General features: G+C 44.1%; 1 protein-coding gene across 1 annotated transcript in view; it reads right to left on the reverse strand.

Annotated features, from left to right (window-relative positions):
- The window catches only part of LOC126425064 (uncharacterized), a 191,837-nt gene extending 166,603 nt beyond the window's left edge, over window positions 1-25,234 (reverse strand). The window contains exon 1 of the mRNA XM_050087975.1: window positions 21,806-25,234. Coding sequence (XP_049943932.1) covers window positions 21,806-21,904 — 99 coding nt within the window. The 5' untranslated portion in view covers window positions 21,905-25,234. The remainder of the gene's footprint in view (window positions 1-21,805) is intronic.
- Window positions 25,235-25,502: the final 268 nt, after the last annotated feature.

A 25,502-nucleotide genomic window follows, 5' to 3' on the forward strand; every position in this document is an offset into this window, starting at 1 on the left:
TCGTGGAGTACGTGCTGGGCGGTGACCCAGAGAGGTGGTGGCGCGAGCGGGGCCCTGCTGTTGGGGGTCGTCAGCTGCTCGCCACGTGCTTTGGCCGACCTCTTGGCTGTCAGGAGCTGAGTCTGCCTCACCCGCACGTACGTGGCTTATGAAGCTTAGAAGCCGTGGTGCAGGAGATCAGCGCGTGGGACCGTGTGTCTTCTTATCGGCCGTTGAAACCATTGGCAGCGGTTCGCTCTGACGAGCATAAGGAAGTGCTACGTGTTCCCGGCGCTGGGGTGGAGTACTGTTTTTATGTAAGAGAGGTAGTTAATATGTGTGTGTGTGCGTGTGTGTGTGTGTGTGTGTGTGTGTATAAGAGAAGGTTTTCAAGTTCTAGTGAAGTGTATTAGTTTCTTCACCAGTGGTTTTGTTGGGTCGTCCCACCACAGTTTTCGTTTGCCTGTCTGCGGGAAGGTGGTAATTGCTTCTTGGTCGGGCCGTTTCATTCACACCTCGATTGCGTGATTTAGGGTCGGTGTCGCAGATCACTGTGGTTCAGAGTCTGTGCAGACACCGCCCTGGCTGCATCTTCTGGTTTTGAGTAATTCGGGGAGGTGGCGGCTTGTAATGGAAGTTTGGAGGTGATCTGCTATGGCCCTGTAGACCACCAGTAATTATTCCGCCTATTGTGATTTGGGCCCCTTTACACGTGTCACTCCCTCATCGAGCTAAGGATTTTTTTTGGGGGGGGGAGGGGGGGGGAACTGCCTTTAATGTGAAGGTTTGTATGCTGGCTTATTCACATTTGCCTTGTAACAAATATAAGTTACGTAACTGGCGAGAGACAACTATTTTGCTTAGTACAAGCTAGCTACTTAAAGATTTTTTTTTTTAAATTGTTCCCTTATTGATACAACAAGTTTAAAATCTTCTTATTGTTAACGTCAAACCTTGCAATATCCTTTACATAGAGCTATTTTTAAAAGAGTTTTTTTAACTGTTGACTTTTATGCATATATATCTATGTCAAGTTAAAATCTCATTATTGGCAAGTTGTTAATGTCATATCTGATAATCTCCAATTCATAATGAAAATTGTCAAGCTATTTGGAATTGTTTTGAAATTTTTTTTCAAAGAAAGCCTTTTAAAATAAAAGATAACCTTATCAATGTATGTTTTTTCATCAGCACCTCCTGGCCCCTACTTACACGATAACGTTTTTGGAATAACATGTGTACTTAAGTTGTTGTTTGTGAAACGTCCTAATGGACGGTTCAATCATCATCATTCGTGACTTTGGCTATATTGGATTGTGTAAAACTTGGACTGTGTAAACTTTGGGACTTCGTACAGGCGCTGATGACTGTGCAGTTGAGCACCCTACAAACCAAACATCATCATCACAACCAAGGGTGTCCTGCTGTGAAATGAAATGGCAACCCCAGACCATCACTCCAGACTGTCGGGCAGCATGGCGAGCGACAATCAGCTCGGTACCCCACTGCTGTCTCCAGACATAACTCCAGCCTGGAATTTCACTGACTGGAGTAGAATTGTCTTTGGTGATGGTTACCGCTTCGAACTGAACCGTGATGACCAGCGATGTCGCGTCTGCAAGGTTACAGACGATGTTCCTGATGAAAAAACTCCGCAATTCAGACTGACTGGTTAGTGATTGGAGGCTCCTTAACGGCAGCCTACGCTGAGCCATCGGTCTGAAATATCTGCCCGCTGCTCGGTCATTACTTTCAATGAACGGGTGCCGCCCCTCATCAGGCAGTGGCGTTAATCAAAGACGTAAATGAGAGCGGCTACGTGAAAACGCTGTAAGTATGTGTTAGACAGCCGTAATTCAAACTCTCGTGCGGATTAATGAGAGAATTATAAATAATTATGGTCCTTCCGCTAAAACTCTACTTCACGGCAGCAACTTTATTTGAAACGAAGAAGTTGTTACTTTTTGTTTACACACGTAATGAAAAATTACTGATATTAATATACACTAGTGGTCATTAAAACTGCTACACCACGAACATGACGTACTACAGACGCGAAATTTAATCGACAGGAAGAAGATGCTGTGATATGCAAATGATTAGTTTTTCAGAGCATTCACACAAGATTGGCGCCGGTGGCGACACCTACAACGTGCTGACACGAGGAAAGTTTCCAAACGATTTCTCATACACAAACTGCAGTTGACAGGCGTTGTCTGGTGAAACGTTGTTGTGATGCCTCGTGTAAGGAGGAGAAATGCGTAAAATCACGTTTCCGACTTTGACAAAGGTCAGATTGTAGCCTATCGCGATTGCGGTTTATCGTATCGCGAAATTGCTGCTCGCGTTGGTCGAGATCCAATGACTGTTAGCAGAATATGGAATCGGTGGGTTCAGGAGGGTAATACGGAACGCCATGCTGGATCCCAACAGCCTCAGATCACTAGCAGTCGAGATGACAGGCATGTTATCCGTATGGCTGTAACGGATCGTGCAGCCACCTCTCGATCCCTGAGCCAACAGATGGGGACGTTTGCAAAACAACAACCATCTCCACGAACAGTTCGACGACGTTTGCAGCAGCACGGACTATCAGCTCGGAGACCATGACTGCGGTTACCCTCGATGCTGCATCACAGACAGGAGCGCCTGCGATGGTGTACTCGACGACGAACCTGGGTGCACGAATGGCAAAACGCCTTTTTTTTCGGATGAATCCTGGTTCTGTTTACAGCATAATGATGGTCGCATCCCTGTTTGGCAACATCGCGGTGAGCGCACATTAGAAGCGTGTATTCGTCATCGCCATACTGGCGTATCACCCAGCGTGATGGTATGGAGTGCCATTGGTAACACGTCTCGGTGACCTCTTGTTCGCATTGACGGCACTTTGAACAGTGGACATTACATTTCAGATGTGTTACGACCAGTGGCTCTACCCTTCATTCGATCCTTACGAAACCCTACATTTCAGTAGGATAATGCACAACCGCATGTTGCAGGTCCTGTACGGGCCTTTCTGGATACAGAAAATGTTCGACTGCTGCCCTGGCCAGCACAGTCTCCAGATCTCTCGCCAATTGAAAACGTCTGGTCAATGGTGGCCCAGCAACTGGCTCGTCACAATACGCCAGTCACTACTCTTGATGAACTGTGGTATCGTGTTGAAGCTTTATGGGCAGCTGTACCTGTACACGCCATCCAAGCTCTGTTTGATTCAATGTCCAGGCGTATGAAGGCCGTTATTACGGCCAGAGCTGGTTGTTCTGGGTACTGCATGAAAGTGTAATCACATTTCAGTTCTAATATAATATATTTGTCCAATGAATACCTGTTTACCATCTGCATTTCTTCTTGGTGTAGCAATTTTAATTGCCTGTAGTGTATAATACTAGCGAACTCTTCTTTCTCATCCACCCTACACCCGGTATCTCGCACCTTCCGACTTCCATCTGTTTGGTCGAATGAAGAATGCACTCCGCGGAAAGTAGTACACGGACGATGGGGAGGTTATCGCTGCAGCAAGACGTTGGCTCCGACGTAGACCACTAGAGTGGTACCATGCGGGCGTCCAGGGTCTCCCAGTAAGGTTGGGTAAGCAGAGATAATATTGATAAACAGGATTTTGTTGCCAAAAGAGTGTGGAATTATAAGGTATTGTAGAACCCTGAATAAAAATAATCTCCTTTCAGAAAAAAATGTGTTGCATTAGTTACTGAACACGCCTCATACAAACATACTATACACACCACACATTCAGAATGACCACTCAAAATGGTTTGTAAATAAAAGCGAAATGCGCCTAATGGAAAACACTGTTAACTCATAGTAAACTTAAGACAGGACAAATATAACAGTTGTTGCGGAAAACTGCCACGCAGACAAATACGTTACATACTCATGATTGCAGGGTGTGCTTGAGGTTGTATCCTGTCGCAGTAGGGCGGTGTAGTTGTTAATGTCTACGCTGCAAACTCGATGTCCATTGCGTATCTGCCACAGAACTAAGCACTATCACTATAAAACTGTTCTCAGAAAACCACCAAAATCCAGTGCTTACGTACAGAGCCGTATTATTCAAAACTTGTTGCTGCAACTTTCTGGAAATAAACTGTATTCCTAACCACTCTGCAAAACGGTAACGTTTCTTATGCTTAACTATTTTGTAAGTTGTGGAAAAGTTTCTTAATATTTAGACGTATTTCGCAATTCTTTCCTTCCGCTATCCTTTAACCCTTTAAGTCCCAACAATATGAAAGAAGTTATTAATTTTTTCGCTTAATTAATCTTTATTATCACAGTAAGCAACAAACAACAACAACAAATTGATGAAAAGTAAACAATCACCTGTTTTAAGGAGGTGATTTCACTTTGGGACTACTAGGACATACAGTTTTCAACCTCCCACTATTTCATGAGATGTACGAGGGTTGTCCAGAAAGTAAGTTCCAATCAATCGCGAAATGGAAACCACGGTGAAAACCAGAAACGTTTTATTTGGAACAGTTAGGTACACCTTGCACCTACGTCTCTACATAGTCGCCGCTCCAACTTCGAGTTTTGTCGTAGTGTTGTATCAACTTTCCAATACATCATTATAAAAGCTAAATATTTGGCAGTTGTGTTCGGCTCCTCGGTCGGAAATAAAATAACACGTGTTTCGTTGTTTTCGGAAATTCAACTCCTAAGGGAGTGAAACATGGCCAGACTGACTCACTGACTCATCACCACCCAGCTCAAAACGCCAAGAATAGAAACTTGAAAGTTGGTGATATTGAAGATCTTATATTGTAGGCATCATTTGAGAACGGACTGTTCGAAATTCGACTCCTAAGGGTATGAAATAGAGTTGAAAGGCTTTTAGAAAATGTGTCGCTATTAAGACAGTTTAAAGCTACAATTACGAAAAGTTGTGTTTGGTTTCTGTCACAAATAAACAAATACGTGTTTCAGCATTTTTTGAAAGTTCAATCGCTAACGGGATGAAATAGCGGGTCACTGTTTTTGTTGAAGATGAACTTTTATTAAAGAACTATTAAAGCATTTTTAAGCTGCGTCTATGAATATTGGTATTTGAGTTCTTGGTTAGAAATAAAAAAATATGTGTTTCATTGTTTTTTGAAATTCAGACCCCTAAAAAAAGAGGGTGTAATAGGGGGTGAAAATTGTTAAATAATTATTTCATTATGAAAGCATTTTGAAAGCTAAACCTATGAAAATTGGTATTTGGTTTCACTGTTAGCAATAAAAAAAGTAGGTGTTCCACTGTTTTTGAAATTCAACTCCTAAGGAACTGAAATAAGGGATGACACTTTTTAAGAAAATATTTCGTTTCATTAAAAATTCATGAAAGGTAAATCTATGAAAACTATTATTTCACTTTCCTGTTAGACATCCAGAAATTCTCTTAGGGGATAAGAGTTTCTTTGGAAATATCACTGCAAGAACCGAAAAGGCCTGATTTAAAGAAAAAGCCTTGGAGTCCAGGTACCAGCATCACTTTTTCGTCAGACGTACATTCGGAAAAGGTCGTGTTTCTATGGCCTTAATCAGCAACAGAAGCTTAGAAGATTTTGAAATTTGTGAACAACATAAAAATTCGATTAAAGGAAAAAAATTTTTTTCAGCCAATACAGTCTACGCAAGCGAAGCAGTGGGAGCTAAGCCAATGTTAAAATAAATGTGTTTCCGATTGAGTGGCGTTGGTCTTCTTCTTATTTTCTAAGTTTAACAAACCGACTACCGAACATGCACTAAATCGTCCAGTTCCAGTTCAGAACTGGTCAGGATCCGTCGAGTGGTTGCTGTCAGATTGTCGAACGCATTCCATTTTCTCGTGCAACTCTTCACCAAACCCACAATTTACTCACTACGTTCGTTTCTCTCATCGTCAGTAGAGGCAAACCCATTGAAATCCGAAAGTATGAATTCCCTGCTGTATGGAATTGGGTCGCAGTGCACAGGAGATAAGAGGTGGGTTGCTGTATTTCCTTACTGACAACTTAAATACTAACTTTGCGAGTGAGTGGGCATAAAAAAATCATGGGAAACGACAGAACACATTATTCTTCCGCCTTCCTTTTGTCAAATCACGAAGTATTTTCTCACAATTATGACGCACGGTACGCGCACACCATTTCTTGTCTTCGTCCCCGGGAGGGAACTATTGCGTTGCCTTAACGTAGCGTACTGCAGTTTCACACATAACAGAAAGCATCACAATCTGAAAAAGTCTTAATCGGATGGAAAAAAAACAAAGGAGAAACAAGTACCAACGATTATTACGACACTCGCTTGAACTCCAAAACCATGTACACTACTGGCCATTAAAATTGCTACACCACGAAGATGACGTACTACAGACGCGAAATTTAAGCTACGGGAAGAAGATGCTGTGGTATGCAAATGATTGGCTTTTCAGAGCATATACACAATGTTGGCGCCGGTGGCGACACCTACAACGTGCTGACATGAGGAAAGTTTCCAACCGATTTCTCATACAGAAACAGCAGTTGACCGACGTTGCCTGGTGAAACGTTATTGTGATGCCTCGTGTAGGAAGGAGAAATGCGTACCATCACGTTTCCGACTTTGATAAAGGTGGCGATTGCGGTTTACCATATGGCGAGATTGCTGCTCGCGTTGGTCGAGATCAAATGACTGTTAGCAGAATATGGAATCGGTGGGTTCAGGAGGGTAATACGGAACGCCGTGCTGGATCCCAACGGCCTCGTATCAATGGCAGTCGAGATGACACGCATCTTATCCGCATGGCTGTAACGAATCGTGCAACCACGTCTCGATCCCTGAGTCAACAGATGGGGACGTTTGCAAGACAACAACCATCTGCACGAACAGTTCGACGAGGTTTGCAACAGCACGGACTATCAGCTCGGAGACCACGGCTGCGGTTACCCTTGACGCTGCATGGCAGATTGGAGCGCCTGCGATGGTGTACTCAACGACGAACCTAGGTGCACGAATGGCAAAACGTCATTTCCTCGGATGAATCCAGTTTCTGTTTACAGCATCCTGATGGTCGCATCCGTGTTTGGCGACATCGCGGTGAACGCACTTTGGAAGCGTGTATTCGTCATCGCCATACTGGCGTATGACCCGGCATGATGGTATGGGGTGCTATTGGTTACACGTCTCGGTCACTTCTTGTTCGCATTGACGGCACTTTGAACAGTGGACGCTACATTTCAGATGTGTTGCGACCCGTGGCTCTAGCCATCATTCGATCCCTGCGAAACCCTACATTTCAGCAGGATAATGCACGACCGCATGTTGCAGGTCCTGTACGGGCCTTTCTGGATACAGAAAATGTTCGACTGCTGCCCTGGCCAGCACATTCTCCAGATCTCTCACCAATTGAAAACGTCTGGTCAATGGTGGCCGAGCAACTGGCCCGTCACAATACGCCAGTCACTACTCTTGATGAGGTGTGGTATCGTGTTGAAGCTGCATGGGCATCTGTACCTGTACACGCCGTCCGAGCTCTGTTTGAATCAATGCCCAGGCGTATCAAGGCCGTTATTACGGCCAGAGGTGGTTGTTCTGGGTACTGATTTCTCAGGATCTATTCACCCAAATTGCGTGAAACTGTAATCACTTGTCAGTTCTAGTATAATATATTTGTCCAATGAATACCTGTTTGTCATCTGCATTTCTCCTTGGTGTAGCAATTTTAATCGCCAGTAGTGTAGTTACAGAAACTGAGAAAACAATTTTAGAATGTACAAAATTATGAGTTTGTTGTACTTAGGATGTATAACAGTCTAAAGGGCTTCATAGTGACGATGCCGACTACGACATGGCGCGCAATGTGGCCGCTTCCGTTAACAGTGACTGTGGAAAATGAACTGCCATGCCTGCGGCAGTAGCCGTTCATCTCCGTTTATCTACTACTACTTGCCAAAGAGTAAATTTAAAGAAATAAGAACTGTAATTTATTGAACTTTTTTTAAAAAGAGTATACGGAGGGTCCATACAAGGGAGGTGAGTGCATTAATATAGAAATGAAAGAGGACGTAGATGAAGATGACTTGGAAGAGATGACACTCTGAGGAGAATTTGGCAGAGCACTGAAAGACGTAAGTCGAAACAAGGCACCGGAAATAGACGCCATCCGTCAGAACTTCCGATAGCCTTGGGAGAGACAGCCACGACAAAAGTCTTCCGTCTGGTGTGCAAGACAGTGGTGATGACATTAAATAAAGTGAACGGTTTTATTTTGATAAATGTTTTTGACTTTGCGCAAAGACTTTGACAGAGGCGTGCATAAAAAACTAAAATTAATTTAAGGGTAATGCCGATAAGACCGGCATAGAAATTGAATTATAGTGAAGTCTTTGTTTTGTGTAATTATAATGAAAAGATTTTATTTGTTAATAATTGTACAAGGACAAAGAATTCACTATTAGGTTTCTCTTGTTCTGGAAGGCACGCAACGGTCGGCCATTGAACATTGTAAGTCTGTAATAACTGAATATTATAGAAAGTATTATTACTGTTTCATTTAAGTAGACAGTCCTTTCCTATGCAGGAAGTAGTAACTTTTTTAATTTTCAGTGATTGCATTAGCGCGGAAAGATCGCGCCAATAAAAGTCATTGTTGGGCGCCATTACTGACCGTAACATTTCTTTTAAGATTTTCACAACTTCTCTCAGTCGTAAGCGGCTGATATTGTAAATAATTTCCCTTTGACAGTAACTTTTTAGTAACGTTAAGGCATTTGCAGTTCTTATCGTAATTTGTGCACTACCATTTCAGCGATTCATATAGGCCGCTTCACGGCGATCGATTATTATTTCAAAGACAATATTTTAAGGTAAAAAATAATAAATAAATTACGTTCCCTTCCGAAGAGCCAGCTATACAGGGTGTCCACAATGGGACTCCAACATTTTAATATCGTATATCTTTCTCATTTCAGATGGTGGACCTGTGAATCCTGAAGAGGCAGACAGAGCAACTCAACAAGTTTGTGGTGTGCAAATTTCATACGCCAAGTGGCCGTAGTGGAGCTGCAATCAATTGTTTTAGCAAAATGGAGGATATGAAGGAGCGTGCACAAGTGGTCTGGTGGTACGCAGAGACAAAACCGGCGACCCAGGTGCAAAGAAACTTTCGTCGATTTTACAGCAAAGCGCCCCCGTCGTTCAAGACTATAAAGAAGTGGTGTGATCAGTTTGTGGCTGCTGGGAGTGTTGCGAAAAGGCATGGCGGTGGTAAGCCTGGGATCAGTGAACATCGTGTGGAACAAGTGGGGCGGTGATTCGAACAAAGTCCTCAGAAGTCAGTGCGAGACAGGCAGCACGAGAACTTCGTATGAAACGTTCAACAGTGCACGAAGTGCTTCATCAGCGATTACGTCTGTGTAGGTTGTGCAAGAAATGAAGCCTGGTGATCGACCAAAGCGAGAAGAATTTGCATGTGTCATGTTAGATCGCACTGCCACGGACGAGACATTTTTATCACACGTGATGTTTACAGACGAGGCAACCTTTCACGTGTCAGGGGCTGTCAATCGTCACAATCTGCGCATCTGGGGGTCCGAAAATCCACATCCACCTAGGGAACACATGGTGTGGTTTGATGATAAATCGCATTGTTGGGCCGTTTTTCTTTCAGGAGTCTACTGTGGATGGAGCCATCTACCTGGACATGGAACAATTTGCCGTGCCACAGATAACAGACCTGCAGCCAAATGTGATGTTTCAACAGGACGGTGCACCACCCCATTGGAGCCTTGATGTCCGAAAATTTTTAAATGACACATTCCCGCAACTATGGATTGGCCGTGGAGGTCCAATTCCTTGGCCGCCACGTTCGCTCGACATAACCCCCCTCGATTTTTTCTTGTGAGTTATGTGAAAGACCGGGTATATGCTACACCAGTAAAGGACCTGCAAGACTTGAAACAGCGCATAAGAATTGTCATCAACTCTGTCACAGAACAAATGCTCCGCAACACATGGCACGAAGTCTATTATAGACCTGATATTCTTCACGCTACCCGTGACGCCCATGTTCAGGTGTACTGAACCGTCCACCTGTGTATGAAAACTTGATGAGCTGCTGTATGATTTCCCTGTATTTGTTCGTCAATAAACTGTGTTTCCTCTCGTCCAATGTTGGAGTCTCATTGTGGACACCCTGTATTTCTCCATGTGACACCCACGAATAGTAAGTTATCAAAGATACGGTACCTTGAGACGTTTACCTTTTCGATAGATAAAGTAAACATTTTAGGTTTAACATTTTAAGGGGCCTCACGCCACGCATCCATAGCAAGGCTGTCAGCCGTTATTTAAAACAGATGTTGTTTTAATAAAATAATCAGTGCAGATTTCAGTATATTGCCCCCTTTTTTAATGGAATTCTGTCCTTTCCTGCAGTATAATTTCACTATACTATTTTTCAGTAGAAATTTTCCCCTTTTAGGTTAGATGCTATAAAAAGAAGTACATTTAGGCCCAGTAAAACAGGCGAAATAACCTCAGACCTCAATAATAATATAATAATTCCACTTCCAAACAAATCAGGTGCTTACAGGTGTGAATATTACCGAATTATCATTTTAATAACTCATGGTTGCAAAATCCTAAAACGAATTCGTTACAGAAAAATTGAAAAAAATGGTAGAACTCGATCTCGGGGAAGATCAGTTTGGTTCAAAATGGTTCAAATGGCTCTGAGCACTATGGGACTCAACTTCTGAGGTCATCAGTCCCCTAGAACTTAGAACTACTTAAACCTAACTAACCTAAGGACATCACACACATCCATGCCCGAGGCAGGATTCGAACTTGCGACCGTAGCGGTCGCGCGGTTCCAGACTGTAGCGCCTAGAACCGCTCGGCCACTCCGGCCGGCAAGATCAGTTTGGATTCCGGAGAAATGAAGGAACACGCGAGGCAATATTAGCCTTACGACCTATCTTAGAAGATAGGTTAAGGAAAAGAAAAACCTTCGTTTATAGTAGACCTATTTGTAGACTTAGAGAGAGCTTTCGACAATGTTGAGTACGCTCTTTGGAATTCTAAAGGTAGCGGGGGTAAAATACAGGGAGCAAAAGGCTATTTACAACTTTTACAGAAACCAGACGGAAGTTATAAGTGTTGAGGGGCACGAAAGGGAAGCAGTGGATGAGAAGGCAGTGAGAGAGGGTTGTGGCCTATCCCCGATGTTATTCAATCTGTACATTGAGCACGCAGTTAAAGCACTCAACATCCTGCTATAATTGACCTTTGATGATGGGCAGTGGAGCTTAGTGCGAAAGCATTCCGGCTAGGGGAAGCTGTCGTCACTGTTGCTGTCTATTGCGCAAAGTAATCCAAGTAAACAACGAACAATGACATTAAGGCTTGATTTTGTGTGGAGTGGCACCGGGAAGTTGCTGTGGATGAATGTGGAGCTTGAGTTACCAGCAGGTACGCTGTGTGTAGTGGAGACACTGGAAGACAGTGATATATTAGACGCAGTGTGCTATTTACTGAAGCGAAGTATCACATGCGTACAGGAGAGGGAAGTAGGTAAGGTAGAACCCGTCAATTTGTATAATTTTGGCGCTGAGGAGGTTAAGCTGTTAAAGGGAAGAACATTGATGGCGATCTTAGAAATTTCGGAGGAGGAGGATTGCTGTATAGAAGGTGTAGGCTACAGGAGGACACAGGATGGGCTAGCGCTACACTTCTGAGAAGGCGATGCATACGAAGCAGCACAGATCGAAGAGCTATTGTTAGAATTTCAGGGCTTGTTCTTTCCACCTACACCTGTAACGCAGCGCAGGATTCCGAGTGGGAAAGAAGTGTCGGTGTACGAGGTGCATTCAAGTTCTAAGGCCTCCGATGTTTTTTCTAATTAACTACTCACCATAAATCGATGAATCTGGCGTCACTTCTCGACGTAATCGCCCTGCAGACGAACATATTTTTCACAACGCTGACGCCATGATTCCATGGCAGCGGCGAAGGATTCTTTAGGAGTCTGTTTTGACCACTGGAAAATCGCTGAGGCAATAGCAGCACGGCTGGTGAATGTGCGGCCACGGAGGGTGTCTTTCATTGTTGGAAAAACCCAAAAGTCACTAGGAGCCAGGTCAGGTGAGTAGGGAGCATGAGGAATCACTTCAAAGTTGTTATCACGAAGAAACTGTTGCGTAACGTTAGCTCGATGTGCGGGTGCGTTGTCTTGGTGAAAAAGCACACGCGCAGCCCTTCCCAGACGTTTTTGTTGCAGTGCAGGAAGGAATTTGTTCTTCAAAACATTTTCGTAGGATGCACCTGTTACCGTAGTGCCCTTTGGAACGCAATGGGTAAGGATTACGCCCTCGCTGTCCCAGAACATGGACACCATCATTTTTTCAGCACTGGTGGTTACCCGAAATTTTTTTGGTGGCGGTGAATCTGTGTGCTTCCATTGAGCTGACTGGCGCTTTGTTTCTGGATTGAAAAATGGCATCCACGTCTCATCCATTGTCACAACCGACGAAAAGAAAGTCCGATTCGTGCTGTCGTTGCGCGTCAACATTGCTTGGCAAGGTGCCACACGGGCAGCCGTGTGGTCGTCCGTCAGCATTCGTGGCACCCACCTGGATGACACTTTTCGCTTTTTCAGGTCGTCGTGCAGGATTGTGTGCACAGAACCCAAAGAAATGCCAACTCTGTAGGCGATCTGTTCAACAGTCATTCGGCGATCCCCCAAAAACAATTCTCCCCACTTTCTCGATCATGTCGTCAGACCGGCTTGTGCGAGCCTGAGGTTGTTTCGGTTTGTTGTCACACGATGTTCTGCTTTCATTAAACTGTCGCACCCACGAACGCACTTTCGACACGTCCATAACTCCGTCACCACATGTCTCCTTCAACTGTCGATGAATTTCAATTGGTTTCACACCATGCAAATTCAGAAAACGAATGATTGCACGCTGTTCAAGTAAGGAAAACGTCGCCATTTTAAGTATTTACAACAGTTCTCATTCTCGCCGCTGGCGGTAAAATTCCATCTGCCATATGGTGCTGCCATCTCTGGGACGTATTGACAATGAACGCGGCCTCATTTTAAAACAATGCGCATGTTTCTATCTCTTTCCAGTCCGGAGAGAAAAAATCGGAGGCCTTAGAACTTGAATGCACCTCGTATTGGAGGCCTTACAGGATACCTGGGTCTCTGCAGTCGATTTTAAAACATTTTATCAGTCAACAGTTGGCTGATGGTATAGCACAAGAGACCAGTAGCCTCTGGAGGGGGTGGGGGGGTGGAGTCTATGGACAGTTCGAGGACAGAGATTCTGTTGCGATTACCTCCAACTAAATACTAAGAATATGACGGATGCTACCTAATTGCAGACATAACAGAGATGATTGATAATCTTGGGCAATGCCACTAATTCTCATCAATGGACTTAAAGAGTGGGTATCATCAATTAGAAGTGACTCTGGAGGATGGACATTTTCAGCACCTTGGGGCCATTATCAGTAGAGAAGTATGCTATTTGGTTTAAAGAATGCACCAGCAACATTCCAGCGATTGTTAGATGGGGTGTTGAAAGGACTGAAGTCTTGATAACGTCCAGTGCATCTAGATAATACCATTATTTGCATGCAGAAGCATATGAGGGTTATTCAGAAAGTAATGAACGATCGGTCGCGAAATGGAAACCACAGTGAAAATCCAATGAAGTTTTGCACAGCTGTGTCGGGCAGTGTCTCTAGTATGCCTGTCGATCGCGTTACGTCGTGCTTTTTAGTTCTGAGCACACAGGGAGCACATAAAGATACCAAGAACAATAGTGTCTCCCGCCAAGTACGAGGGCCTGGTGAGTAATTTCGCCTGAATCTATACAGCCAGCATTACATAACTGTCGTGTGTTTTCTTCTTCAAGACAATTCTCACAAGGGAACCTCCCCACCGCACCCCCCTCAGATTTAGCTATGTTGGCACAGTGGATAGGCCTTGAAAAACTAAGTACAGGTCAATCGAGAAAACAGGAAGAAGTTGTGCGGAACTATGAAAAAACAAACAAAATATACAAACTGAGTAATCAATGTGTAACATAGGCAACATCAAGGAGAATGGGAGCTCAAGAGCGCCGTGGTCCCGTGGTTAGCGTGAGCGCCTGCGGAACGAGAGGTCCTTGGTTCAAGTCGTCCATCGACTGAAAAGTTTAATTTTTTATTTTCAGACAATTATTATCTGTCGGTCCGTCCGTCCGATGCTAGGTAACTGCGCCGTAGTATGATGACGCTACACCTAAACAAACATCGAAACACACGACGTCAGTCGACTACAGCGCACGGAAGAGAGAGTATTCCTGCTAACGAGGCTCCCTGGCTGGCAGTTGACTGTTCGCTACTTTGGACGAGAGTGCATTGAATACGTGAGATGTATTCCGTGGGCAATATGAATCCAGCAAATATAGCTTGCGACTTCAATAACAATCGCTCGGTTTTGCGGTGCGGTCGCAAAACACAGCCACTAAACTTATTACAGTGAACAGAGACGTCAGTGAACGAACGGACAGATCATAACTTTGCGAAAATTAAGAAAGTAAAATTTTCACTCGAAGGAAGACTTGAACCAAGGACCTTTGGTTCCACAGCGGCTCACGCTAACCACGGGACCACGGCACTCCTAAGCTCACAATATCCTTGCTGGCGCCTATCTTGCACATGGACTACTCAGTTTGTATATTTTGCTTACTTTTTTCATAGTTCCACACAACTTCTTGTTTTCTCGATTGATCTGTGTTCATTTTTTCAAGGCCCATCCACTGTGCCAACTTATAACTAAATCTGAGGGGGGTGCGATGGGGAGGTTCCCTTGTCAGCTGCATTCTGCAGGGGCAATGAAGATGCTCCTGCATCGTTTACAATTGGAAATGTTTGATTACCCACAATACAACCCGTAATTGCCTCCCTCTCAGTTTTATCTCTGCTCACGTATACTGCTGGCTATGAAGACAACATTTTGGCACAGACAATGAGCGTAGAGAATTGGCGGAAAGCACTGGAGGCTGCCTTCTGCAACGAGGGTATTGGAAAGTTGGTACAACGCAACGACAAACGTTTAAGTCGGATCGGCGACTATGGAGACAAGTAGCTCGAAGTTGTAGCTAACTGGTGCAAATAAAACAGTTTTGATTTTCACTGTCGTTTCCATTTCGCGACCTATCGCTCCTTACTTTCCGAACAACTCTCGTAGTAAAGATGCAGGGAGGTGCTCAAGAGGTTACGAGCTGGACGTTCAACACTTTGCATGGAAAAACGTACTTTGCGTTCCAAGATTGCATCATCTGGATGCAGAAAGGATTGATCTGAAATTCATACAGGAAATGCAAGATTTTTCAGCACCAAGTACGAACAAGTAGTTAAAATATTTTCTAAGCCGCTCAAATTATTGTAGAAAGTTCGTGAGAGGATATGCGGATATAGCACGGTCACCTATGCAATAATTAAGGAAACATACCCAGCTTGTATGATCTGAAGAGTGTCAGAGAAAGTTCGTCGAATTGAAGGCGGTATAACGTCGTGTCCAGTGTTGCTGCTCCCAGATTTTCGCAAAGCGTTTATATCATAATGTAAACCATTAAACCACGCTCTTGGGTGTGTTTTGAGCCACGAGGTTAATGGGGAGGAGCATCCTATTGTTAACTTAATGGAGCAGAGAAATTATTCTGTGATGGAGAGAGAGAGAGGTGGTAAGCCGTGAACATGGAGTAACATTCTTCCAGTGTTACCTGTATTGAAGGAAGTTTAAAGTTGTGACTGACCATGCTGCTTTGATCTGGTTACTAGGTTTGAAGTCGTTGTCCTATACATAAGGGGATGGGCAATAAAACTCAATAAAATTAAGTATAAAGTAATCCACAAACAATGGAAGAAGCACGGAAATACAAATGTGCTAAGCAGCAAAATAGCAGTAGTCCAGGCACAAGGTCAAGACCTTGTAAAGTGGCCAGCAGAGCGCCTGCAGAGAGTGTAAGTAGTATTGCAAGCAGCTGTGATTTAGCACGTATAATGTATTATTATGTATCTACATCTACATCTACATCCATACTCCGCAAGCCACCTGACGGTGTGTGGCGGAGGGTACCCTGAGTACCTCTATCGGTTCTCCCTTCTATTCCAGTCTCGTATTGTTCGTGGAAATTAGGATTGTCTGTATGCTTCTGTGTGGGCTCTAATCTCTCTGATTTTATCCTCATAGTCTCTTCGCGAGATATACGTAAGAGGGAGCAATATACTGCTTGACTCTTCGGTGAAGGTATGTTCTCGAAACTTTAACAAAAACCCGTACCGAGCTACTGAGCGTCTCTCCTGTAGAGTCTTCCACTGGAGTTTATCTATCATCTCCGTAACGCTTTCGCGATTACTAAATGATCCTGTAACGAAGCGCGCTGCTCTCCGTTGGATCTTCTCTATCTCTTCTATCTATCCTATCTGGTACGGATCCCACACTGCTGGGCAGTATTCAAGCAGTGGTCGAACAAGCGTACTGTAACCTACTTCCTTTGTTTTCGGATTGCATTTCCTTAGGATTCTTCCAATGAATCTCAGTCTGGCATCTGCTTTACCGACGATCAACTTTATATGATCATTCCATTTTAAATCACTCCTAATGCGTATTCCCAAATAATTTATGGAATTATCTGCTTCCAGTTGCCGACCTGCTATTTTGTAGCTAAATGATAGGGGATTTTTCTTTCTATGTATTCGCAGCACATTACACTTGTCTACATTGAGATCCAATAGCCATTCCCTGCACCATGCGTCAATTCGCTGCAGATCCTCCCGCATTTTAGTACAATTTTCCATTGTTACAACCTCTCGATACACCACAGCATCATCTGCAAAAAACCTTAGTGAACTTCCGATGTCATCCACCGGGTCATTTATGTATATTGCGAATAGCAACGGTCCTACGACACTCCCCTGCGGCACACCTGAAATCACACTTACTTTGGAAGACTTCTCTCCATTGAGAATGACATGCTGCGTTCTGTTATCTAGGAACTCCTCAATCCAATCACACAATTGGTCTGATAGTCCATATGCTCTTACTTTGTTCATTAAACGACTGTAGGGGGACGAAACTAGGACAAGTGTTTGTACCAACAAAGTGGAAGGAAGAAGGACCGAGGGAAATGCATGATCACTTTTTTCTGGCCTTGGAGGGTGCAGAACGACGAATTGGAGGGCGATTGACAAATAATGGCGGAGAGGACAGAGCACGGAGGTCGATCGGTATGCCAGGAATTGTTTACACTGCGCAGAGCATGCGGATACGAGTCAGATACAGCTGCTGTCGCGCTGGGGAACAGATGGGTGCTCAAGTTTCGAGAGCTACGAATAGCTGATCAAGCTACAGACTTCATTTCAGATACCGTACCATGACCACAATTTATGTCCAGAATTGTTCGCAGTTTATAAAAAATATTTGTGCGAAAAACTTCTCATACCAACAGTACGCTCATGTTGTGGGAGACAACGACTCCTAGAAAGCTACCTCATGTAACATGTCTGAATGATGATATATATTGCAATAAGTGTTAATAGTATTTGTAATGTCTTGAGGACCATAATGAATCACGGTGACTTGAGTGTAATTATTACCTTTGAATAAAATGTCATTTGTGCTCGTCTCATTGCTTATTTTTTGCGTTTACCTTCTGTAGTGTACTGCAATGCAGTTGTTCTTTTTTTATAAGGTCCAAGTTTCACTGACCTATGTTACTTTGCAGTGTGTCATCATGCGAAAGTTGCCTTCAACTTTCAGTTTTTCACACCAGTGTATCTAAAGAGTATTAACATGCTGATATGCCAAGTGGGGTGGCGCTGTGGTTAGCACAATGGATTCGCATTCTGGAGGATGAAGGTTCAAACCCATGTCTGGCCATCCTGATTCAGGTTTTGCGTGAATTCCCTTAATCGCTTCAGGTAAATGCCGGGATGGTTCCTTTGAAACGGGACGGCCGGCTTCCTCCCCCATCCTTCCGTAATCCAATGGGATTGATGACCTTGCTGTTTGGTCCCGTCCCCCCACATCAACCAACCAACATGCAGATAAAACAGGGCGTAATGATTCTGTTTCATTCTTGAACAATATATGCAGCCCGTTTAGTTCAATGATTCGACTTTTATTTTACTGAGATAAGTGTGTGATAGTTGATTAACTTATATCCTATTGAGTGCACTTTTCATTTTATCTAGTAATTGCAAAATGGTTCTGTTTATGGAGTAGAGAAACACATTAAAAACGCAAATGAGATCTATTTCGGAGTTTATTGTGGCGCTATTAACTGTAGCAGACAATGGCCTTGCCGCAGTGGACACACCGCTTCCCGTCAGATCACCGAAGTTAAGCGCTGTCGGGCGTGGCCGGCACGTGGATGGGTGACCACCCTGGCCACTTTGAGCTGTTGCCATTTTTCGGAGTGCACTCAGCCTCATGATGCCAACTGAGCAGTTACTCGACCGAATGGTGGCGGCTCCGGTCAAAGAAAACCATCATAACGACCGGGAGAGCGGTGAGCTGACCACACGCCCCTCCTATTCATCCGCATCCTCAGCTGAGGATGACACGGCGGTCGGATGGTCCCGATGGGCGCCGAAGTGCGCGCTTCATTAACTGTAGCAGCTTCCTATGGATCCGCTATATGCAGAGGATTGTTTTTGTTTATCATCGACAGAAAATTAGCACTATATGATTAACCGATGAAAGAGCAGTGGTAGCTGGAAGTGAATAGGAAATGTATTTTACGCTGAATATAATAGAACATGTGCCATCTGTAATTTAATATATACTTATAAATGAGAATATATATACATATATAAGTAAAATTATCTTTCTTGAATGTAATGTTTAGTCGTCCAGCATGTCCGGCTGTGACACTTTCTTCTTATTTATTTGCATTTATTAAATTACACGTAGCACTTGCTCCATTACACTTAGCATATATATATATATTACCTGGAGCGCAGAGTGGACGTACTTGATAGGTACGTGAAGGCATTGGGAGCAACAAGCTCAAAATGGCGTTTACCAGCATAAGGAGCGACAAATGCCCAAGAATGTAAAAATAGTGTCTAATTTTGAGTGTACTAAAATGAGTCTGAAATCAGCAGAGACGGTAGTGAGACGAACTACAGCGGACGCCAACCTTATTAAAATATATGCCAAGCACGTGGAGACACTCATAATCAGGACCTTTTCAACTTACGCATACAGGGTACAATAGGATTACGACTCTGCTACTATGAACTGTCTATATTACACAGCATTGAGATTTTATTATTATATTGTTAACGTTAATGGGAGAGGGGATACTGCCGTAATTATAATTTCCTGATCGTAGCGGAAAAATCGCTGCCACGTTTAGGGACTGCCAAATATGGAAGTTACAGCATTAAAAGCAGCAAGTGCTCAGTTTTTATCGTGCCGTTCTGTTACTAGGTGTCAGCCGCTTGAAGCACTAGCATCTCTTCACTTGTCAAAAGGTACCTTTTTTTCTCTGTAGAGTTTCGCTATTGTTTGTTATAGACTGTTATGGGATTATACAAAAGCTGCGGATGATGCTGTGGTATATCGAGAGGTTGTAACAATGGAAAATTGTACTGAAATGCATGAGGATCTGCAGCGAATTGACGCATGGTGCGAGGAATGGCAATTGAATCTCAATGTAGACAAGTGTAATGTGCTGCGAATACATAGAAAGAAAAATCCCTTATCATTTAGATACAATATAGCAGGTCAGCAACTCGAAGCAGTTAATTCCATAAATTATCTGGGCGTACGCATTAGCAGTGATTTAAAATGGAATGATCATATAAAGTTGATCGTCGGTAAAGCAGACGCCAGACTGAGATTCATTGGAAGAATCCTAAGGAAATGCAATCCGAAAACAAAGGGAGTAGGTTACAGTACGCTTGTTCGCCCACTGCTTGAATACTTCTCACCAGTGTGGGATCCGTACCAGATAGGGTTGATAGAAGAGATAGAGAAGATCCAACGGAGAGCAGCGCGCTTCGTTACAGGATCGCGAAAGCGTTACGGAGATGATAGATAAACTCCAGTGGAAGACTCTGCAGGAGAGACGCTCAGTAGCTCGGTACGGGCTTTTGTTGAAGTTTCGAGAACATACCTTCACCGAGGAGTCAAGCAGTATATTGCAGTAAAAATATATTGCTCCCTCCTACGTGAGGCAATACTAACCTTACGACTTATCTTAGAAGAAAGATTAAGAAAAGGCAAACCTACGTTTCTGGTATTTGTAGACTTAGAGAAAGCTTTTGACAACGTTAACTGGAATACTCTCTTTCAAATTCTGAAGGTGGCAGGGGTAAAATACAGGGAGCGAAAGGCTGTTTACAATTTGTACGGAAACCAGATGGCAGTTATAAGAGTCGAGGGGCATGAAAGGGAAGCAGTGGTTGGGAAAGGAGTGAGACAGGGTTGTAGCCTCTCCCCGATGTTATTCAATCTGTATATTGAGCAAGCAGTGAAGGAAACAAAAGAAAAATTCGGAGTAGGTATTAAAATTCATGGAGAAGAAGTAAAAACTTTGAGGTTCGCCGATGACATTGTAATTCTGTCAGAGACAGCAAAGGACTTGGAAGAGCAGTTGAACGGAATGGACAGTGTCTTGAAAGGAGGATATAAGATGAACATCAACAAAAGCAAAACGAGGATAATGGAATGTAGTCAAATTAAATCGGGTGATGCTGAGGGGATTAGATTAGGGAATGAGAAACTTAAAGTAGTAAAGGAGTTTTGCTATTTAGGGAGTAAAATAACTGATGATGGTCGAAGTAGAGAGGATATAAAATGTAGACTGGCAATGGCAAGGAAATCGTTTCTGAAGAAGAGAAATTTGTTAACATCGAGTATAGATTTAAGTGTCAGGAAGTCGTTTCTGAAAGTATTTGTATGGAGTGTAGCCATGTATGGAAGTGAAACATGGACGATAACCAGTTTGGACAAGAAGAGAATAGAAGCTTTCGAAATGTGGTGCTACAGAAGAATGCTGAAGATAAGGTGGGTAGATCACGTAACTAATGAGGAGGTATTGAATAGGATTGGGGAGAAGAGAAGTTTGTGGCACAACTTGACTAGAAGAAGGGATCGGTTGGTAGGACATGTTTTGAGGCATCAAGGGATCACAAATTTAGCATTGGAGGGCAGCGTGGAGGGTAAAAATCGTAGAGGGAGACCAAGAGATCAATACAGTAAGCAGATTCAGAAGGATGTAGGTTTCAGTAGGTACTGGGAGATGAAGAAGCTTGCACAGGATAGAGTAGCATGGAGAGCTGCATCAAACCAGTCTCAGGACTGAAGACCACACAACAACAACAACACGTATATCTCGCGAAGAGACCATGAGGATAAAATCAGAGAGATTAGAGCCCACGCGGAGGCATACCGACAATCCTTCTTTCCACGAAAATACGAGACTGGAACAGAAGGGAGAACCGATAGTGGTACTCAAAGTACCCTCCGCCGCACACCATCAGGTGGCTTGCGGAGTATGGATGTAGATGTAGATGTAGAAATCGTGTCTTTTGTACCAGAACATTTATTATACCATGGGATTTTTATCCCTACACCCACGTTCAGCCGAAAACAATAGTTTTTACTGTATATTCGGGTTCTTGAAATAAAACTTAGTCATTCAGTAAAATAGCAGAATTCCAGCAAGAATGACAACTTATTCATTATAGGTGTAGCTCAAAAGACACGCATGGAATCACATGAAAGTTAGAATACACTCAAGGGAAGAGGCAGAAAGATGCTTGAAACGGTGTTTACGAGCGTACTCACCAGAAACGAGACGAGAGCCGGAACAGAGAACTGACTGCGGCACCCAGCGTCCAGCCGGCAATGGCGACGGAGAACCATCTTCAGGAAGCTGGCAGCCATTTTCCAGTTTGTATTACGTCAAGACGGGAAACGGCACTGGTTGCTGATCTGACAGGACAAATAATCACAAACTACTCGAAAAGGTATTCTTGCACCTAGTTCGAGAGTATTTCCTCCAACACGAATACTAGATTGTTTTTGCGCTATTTTTGCAGTATATTTTTTCATAGAACAAGCTCGCACAGTGTGTTGAGGTGCCCATCAGCTGCGTCTCATTGCAGCTGACGTACCAACCAAGTCCGATTGTATGAGCTGCCCGTAAGAGTAATACAAAGTAAAATACTACTCTCTGCCTTCCAAATTTTAACAGAACATGGTTTAAATCACTTAGGTGAGAATTTGCGTGCTGAAATTAAACATCTACGTTGGATAACTGCAATCCTCTAAATGTTTTACATGGCGCAACGCCATTATGTTTGAGTGGGCGAAGCACTCAAAACCTTTTTCACTAAACCGGCACAGATTTCAACTTCAGGATCTAATTTCTCTTGTCATAAAAAAAAACCAGTTCAATAGTATTTAAATCTTCCTAGCTAACGCTAGGAGGAACATTCAATTCTTTGTTGTTGTTTTTTTTTACCAATAAAGCGGCCGACTTAACAAAATATACCGGAGTAGAAAGTTCAATGGACCTTCCGTGAATCCTCGTAGATCCTCTTGGTGCTTCCAGTTTTGTACTGTTATAACTCTCGTCAGGCCAAAATGCTATATTCGCTTGGAATGTCTGTGAGGTAATATTTTCAAAGTGTCGAGCTCGTGACACTGTGCTGATGAACTAGAGGCAACAAAGCTACTTATTCTTCCCCATTCATTCCAGCTTCCGGTGAGTGGGGTAGCATAGTAACATCAACCAAGAACTAAGGTGGAATCGCAGATCTTCAGAGTCTAATACCAGAGAACAGTTATTATTTAGCCAAGAAAACCAGCCAAAAAGCCCAACATTTACGTAACTGCACTCTCTAAACACAGTTTTTCTTAAGTAAAAGCGATAGTGAGCCTTCTCGGCCAGTCAGTGGGAATCTGACAGATTTCTTCCGTCCTTATGACTAGATTAATATTTCCATAAACTACACAGCACCGGTTGAGAAAAGGTCACAGTTTCCTTTGTTCAGCTGGCGAAAACATTCCACGATAAAAGCAAATCTCATTCGTTATATAGTATGGGCTAACAGGAGGAGCTATTACAGCTGCCAGAATCGTATCCTACAGTTACATGTGGGCTCGAAATGGAGTGGATGCCTTTCCTTGATAGCGATCAGATTCCTCAGCCCAGCGGTCAACTTGATAATCAATACTGTTCTTGTAGGCATTCACTTAAACCCAGACCATCTGGTGCAACCAGCAACCAGAAGCACCAACTACTTTCGCTTTCTGATGATTGAAGGTAACACTCATAAGTTGCGCCTTAGTCACTACGTATTGATCTGGAATAGCACTAGTGGTGTTTTCACTCTATAGACAGTAGAAGAGTGATGTTCACACTCGATCCTACTCAGCATTCCCAGTGAATATACAGATAAGATGGACGATGGGCCTATGATGCATTTGGGACGGTATCGAAAGTTATTGCAGATTCTAGATACTAGACGTCTATCATTGGACTTTGGCAGAATAAGGTGTACTGTTCTTCCTGTAAGTGGCCTGTCCCAGAATGAGTGGCGAGCCTTACTGATCCTAATAAGTTAACAAGACCAGTTGGGCTACTAAAGTCATAACCTGTCAGTGCGCAGATGGAGAGAGAAGCCTACAGTCCTTCCCTGGAGCTTTTTATTTGGACCTGTGTTATTCACAGTTGCTCTCAGACATCAGCTGGGAATGGGACATGAAAAGTTCTGGCTTTATTCGAGATCACACACTGAAAAGCTACCGTGGAACCACTGGAACACTGTCCAATTCCAACATCTGCTGTCATCTGGGCGTAGCTGATACACATTTCTGATGTATCTTTCTGTCAAGAATAATGAGACTATCGTTGATCTCTGGAAGACCAGTGGTCTGAGTTGTCATACGCTATCAGTTCAGTAATGTCTAGCGTTGGTTGAGATTGTCAGCTTTGTGCAAGTGCGCTGTAAGGACTCACTCGTTCCAGATCCACTCTTCATGAGGACGCACATCCATTGCAATCTACTGTTGAAAATAAGGATGGACTTTCACACGTGCTCTGGCTTCTGTCGTCCAACTTTACAATTGAATTCGATTTTAACTGTAGCAGGCTGATTATGTCTCATTAGTACCAAAGGTTTTGGTCATCCTTGGACATCAGTTGAGATACACAAAAAGTTTGCGATGATGGTCTAGATTGCCAACTAGACGCTATTCGAATAATTTCACTTGGCGCTGGTAGATATGAAGACAACACACGCAGATCTCTGTCTCTCAGTACTAATCTGCGACTAGATTCTGTGGACGTGTTTCATCCTCAAGCCTGAGGTGTCCTCTCTGTAAAGATGCACACTCGTCGTAACCTGATTTTGAAGAGGAGGATGAACTTCTAGTGCCACTCTGAGCTCTGCCGTCCAATGGTACTTTGCGAATTCACCTTGGGCTTTAACAGACTGTCTTCCTTCGGCATTTGGCACCATCGGACTTAGCCAACCTTGGACATCAGTTGGTGCGGACACAGAAGAGCATATGGTGCAGGTAGAGTTTGTCAGTACAATCTGGGCACAGGACGGTCAACGATAGTAGATGTCAGTACTGTACCGCTGTATGTTGCTCCAATCTCAGTCCAACTTCACTGTCTAACTGACAATTGCGGCCTCAGACACTCTTGGACATTAACTGAAGCAGACACACAAGATCTTCTGCTGCCGATTGAGCTTGTCAGCACTGGCTGTTGAGCTAGCTGCGACCGAGGACAGATATAGATTTGTCCCAGCGTTGAGCAGACACACAAGATCTTCTGCTGCCGATTGAGTTTGTCAGCACTGGCTGTTGAGCTAGCTGCGACTGAGGACAGATATAGATTTGTCCCAGCGTTGGCAAATGAGGGGGCTGCACAGCAGAATGTTCCTCTGGTCTCTGTCGCCTAGAACTGCACTGATCCAAGGCAGTTGAGTATCCTGCAGCAGTTGAGGTAGAGGCACAATACCTTCTGGTGCCGGTCGAGTTTCTCTGCGCTGTCGAACCAGACAGGACTGTGGACAGTAGGCGCCTATTGTGTCCGCTGCTGGTAAACGAGAAGGCTTGCCAGCCAGAGGTTACCTCGGCGTCTGCACACCCACGCTGGTGGTTGGCTGACGCGCTGGAACGGCCGCCGGCAGCACCTGCGGCTGTGCAGGAGGAAAGGGAGCGGCGGCTCCGGAGGGATCCCCAGCTGCGCCGGTGTGCGGTCTGCGCGGCACTGCCTCCGCCCGGCGGCCTTCTGCCAGCCTCTCGGCCGGACCCGCCGCCACCGCGCTCTGACGTCACGCCGGACGAGGCTCCTTTCCCTGCGCTGGCGCACGCCCGCTCCGGCCGCTGTGAACAGACAGGACGGTCAGAGAGGGGGAGAGAAGTGTGTAGCAGCCGCAGAGACCTGTTCCGCGTGCGAGCCGCCGCCCACATTCCGTGCCTCCAGTTAGCACACTTCTTTCTGCACGACATACTGTAATCTATA

Source organism: Schistocerca serialis, chromosome 10 (genome assembly GCF_023864345.2).
Source record: "Schistocerca serialis cubense isolate TAMUIC-IGC-003099 chromosome 10, iqSchSeri2.2, whole genome shotgun sequence".
NCBI classification, from domain to species: domain Eukaryota; kingdom Metazoa; phylum Arthropoda; class Insecta; order Orthoptera; family Acrididae; genus Schistocerca; species Schistocerca serialis.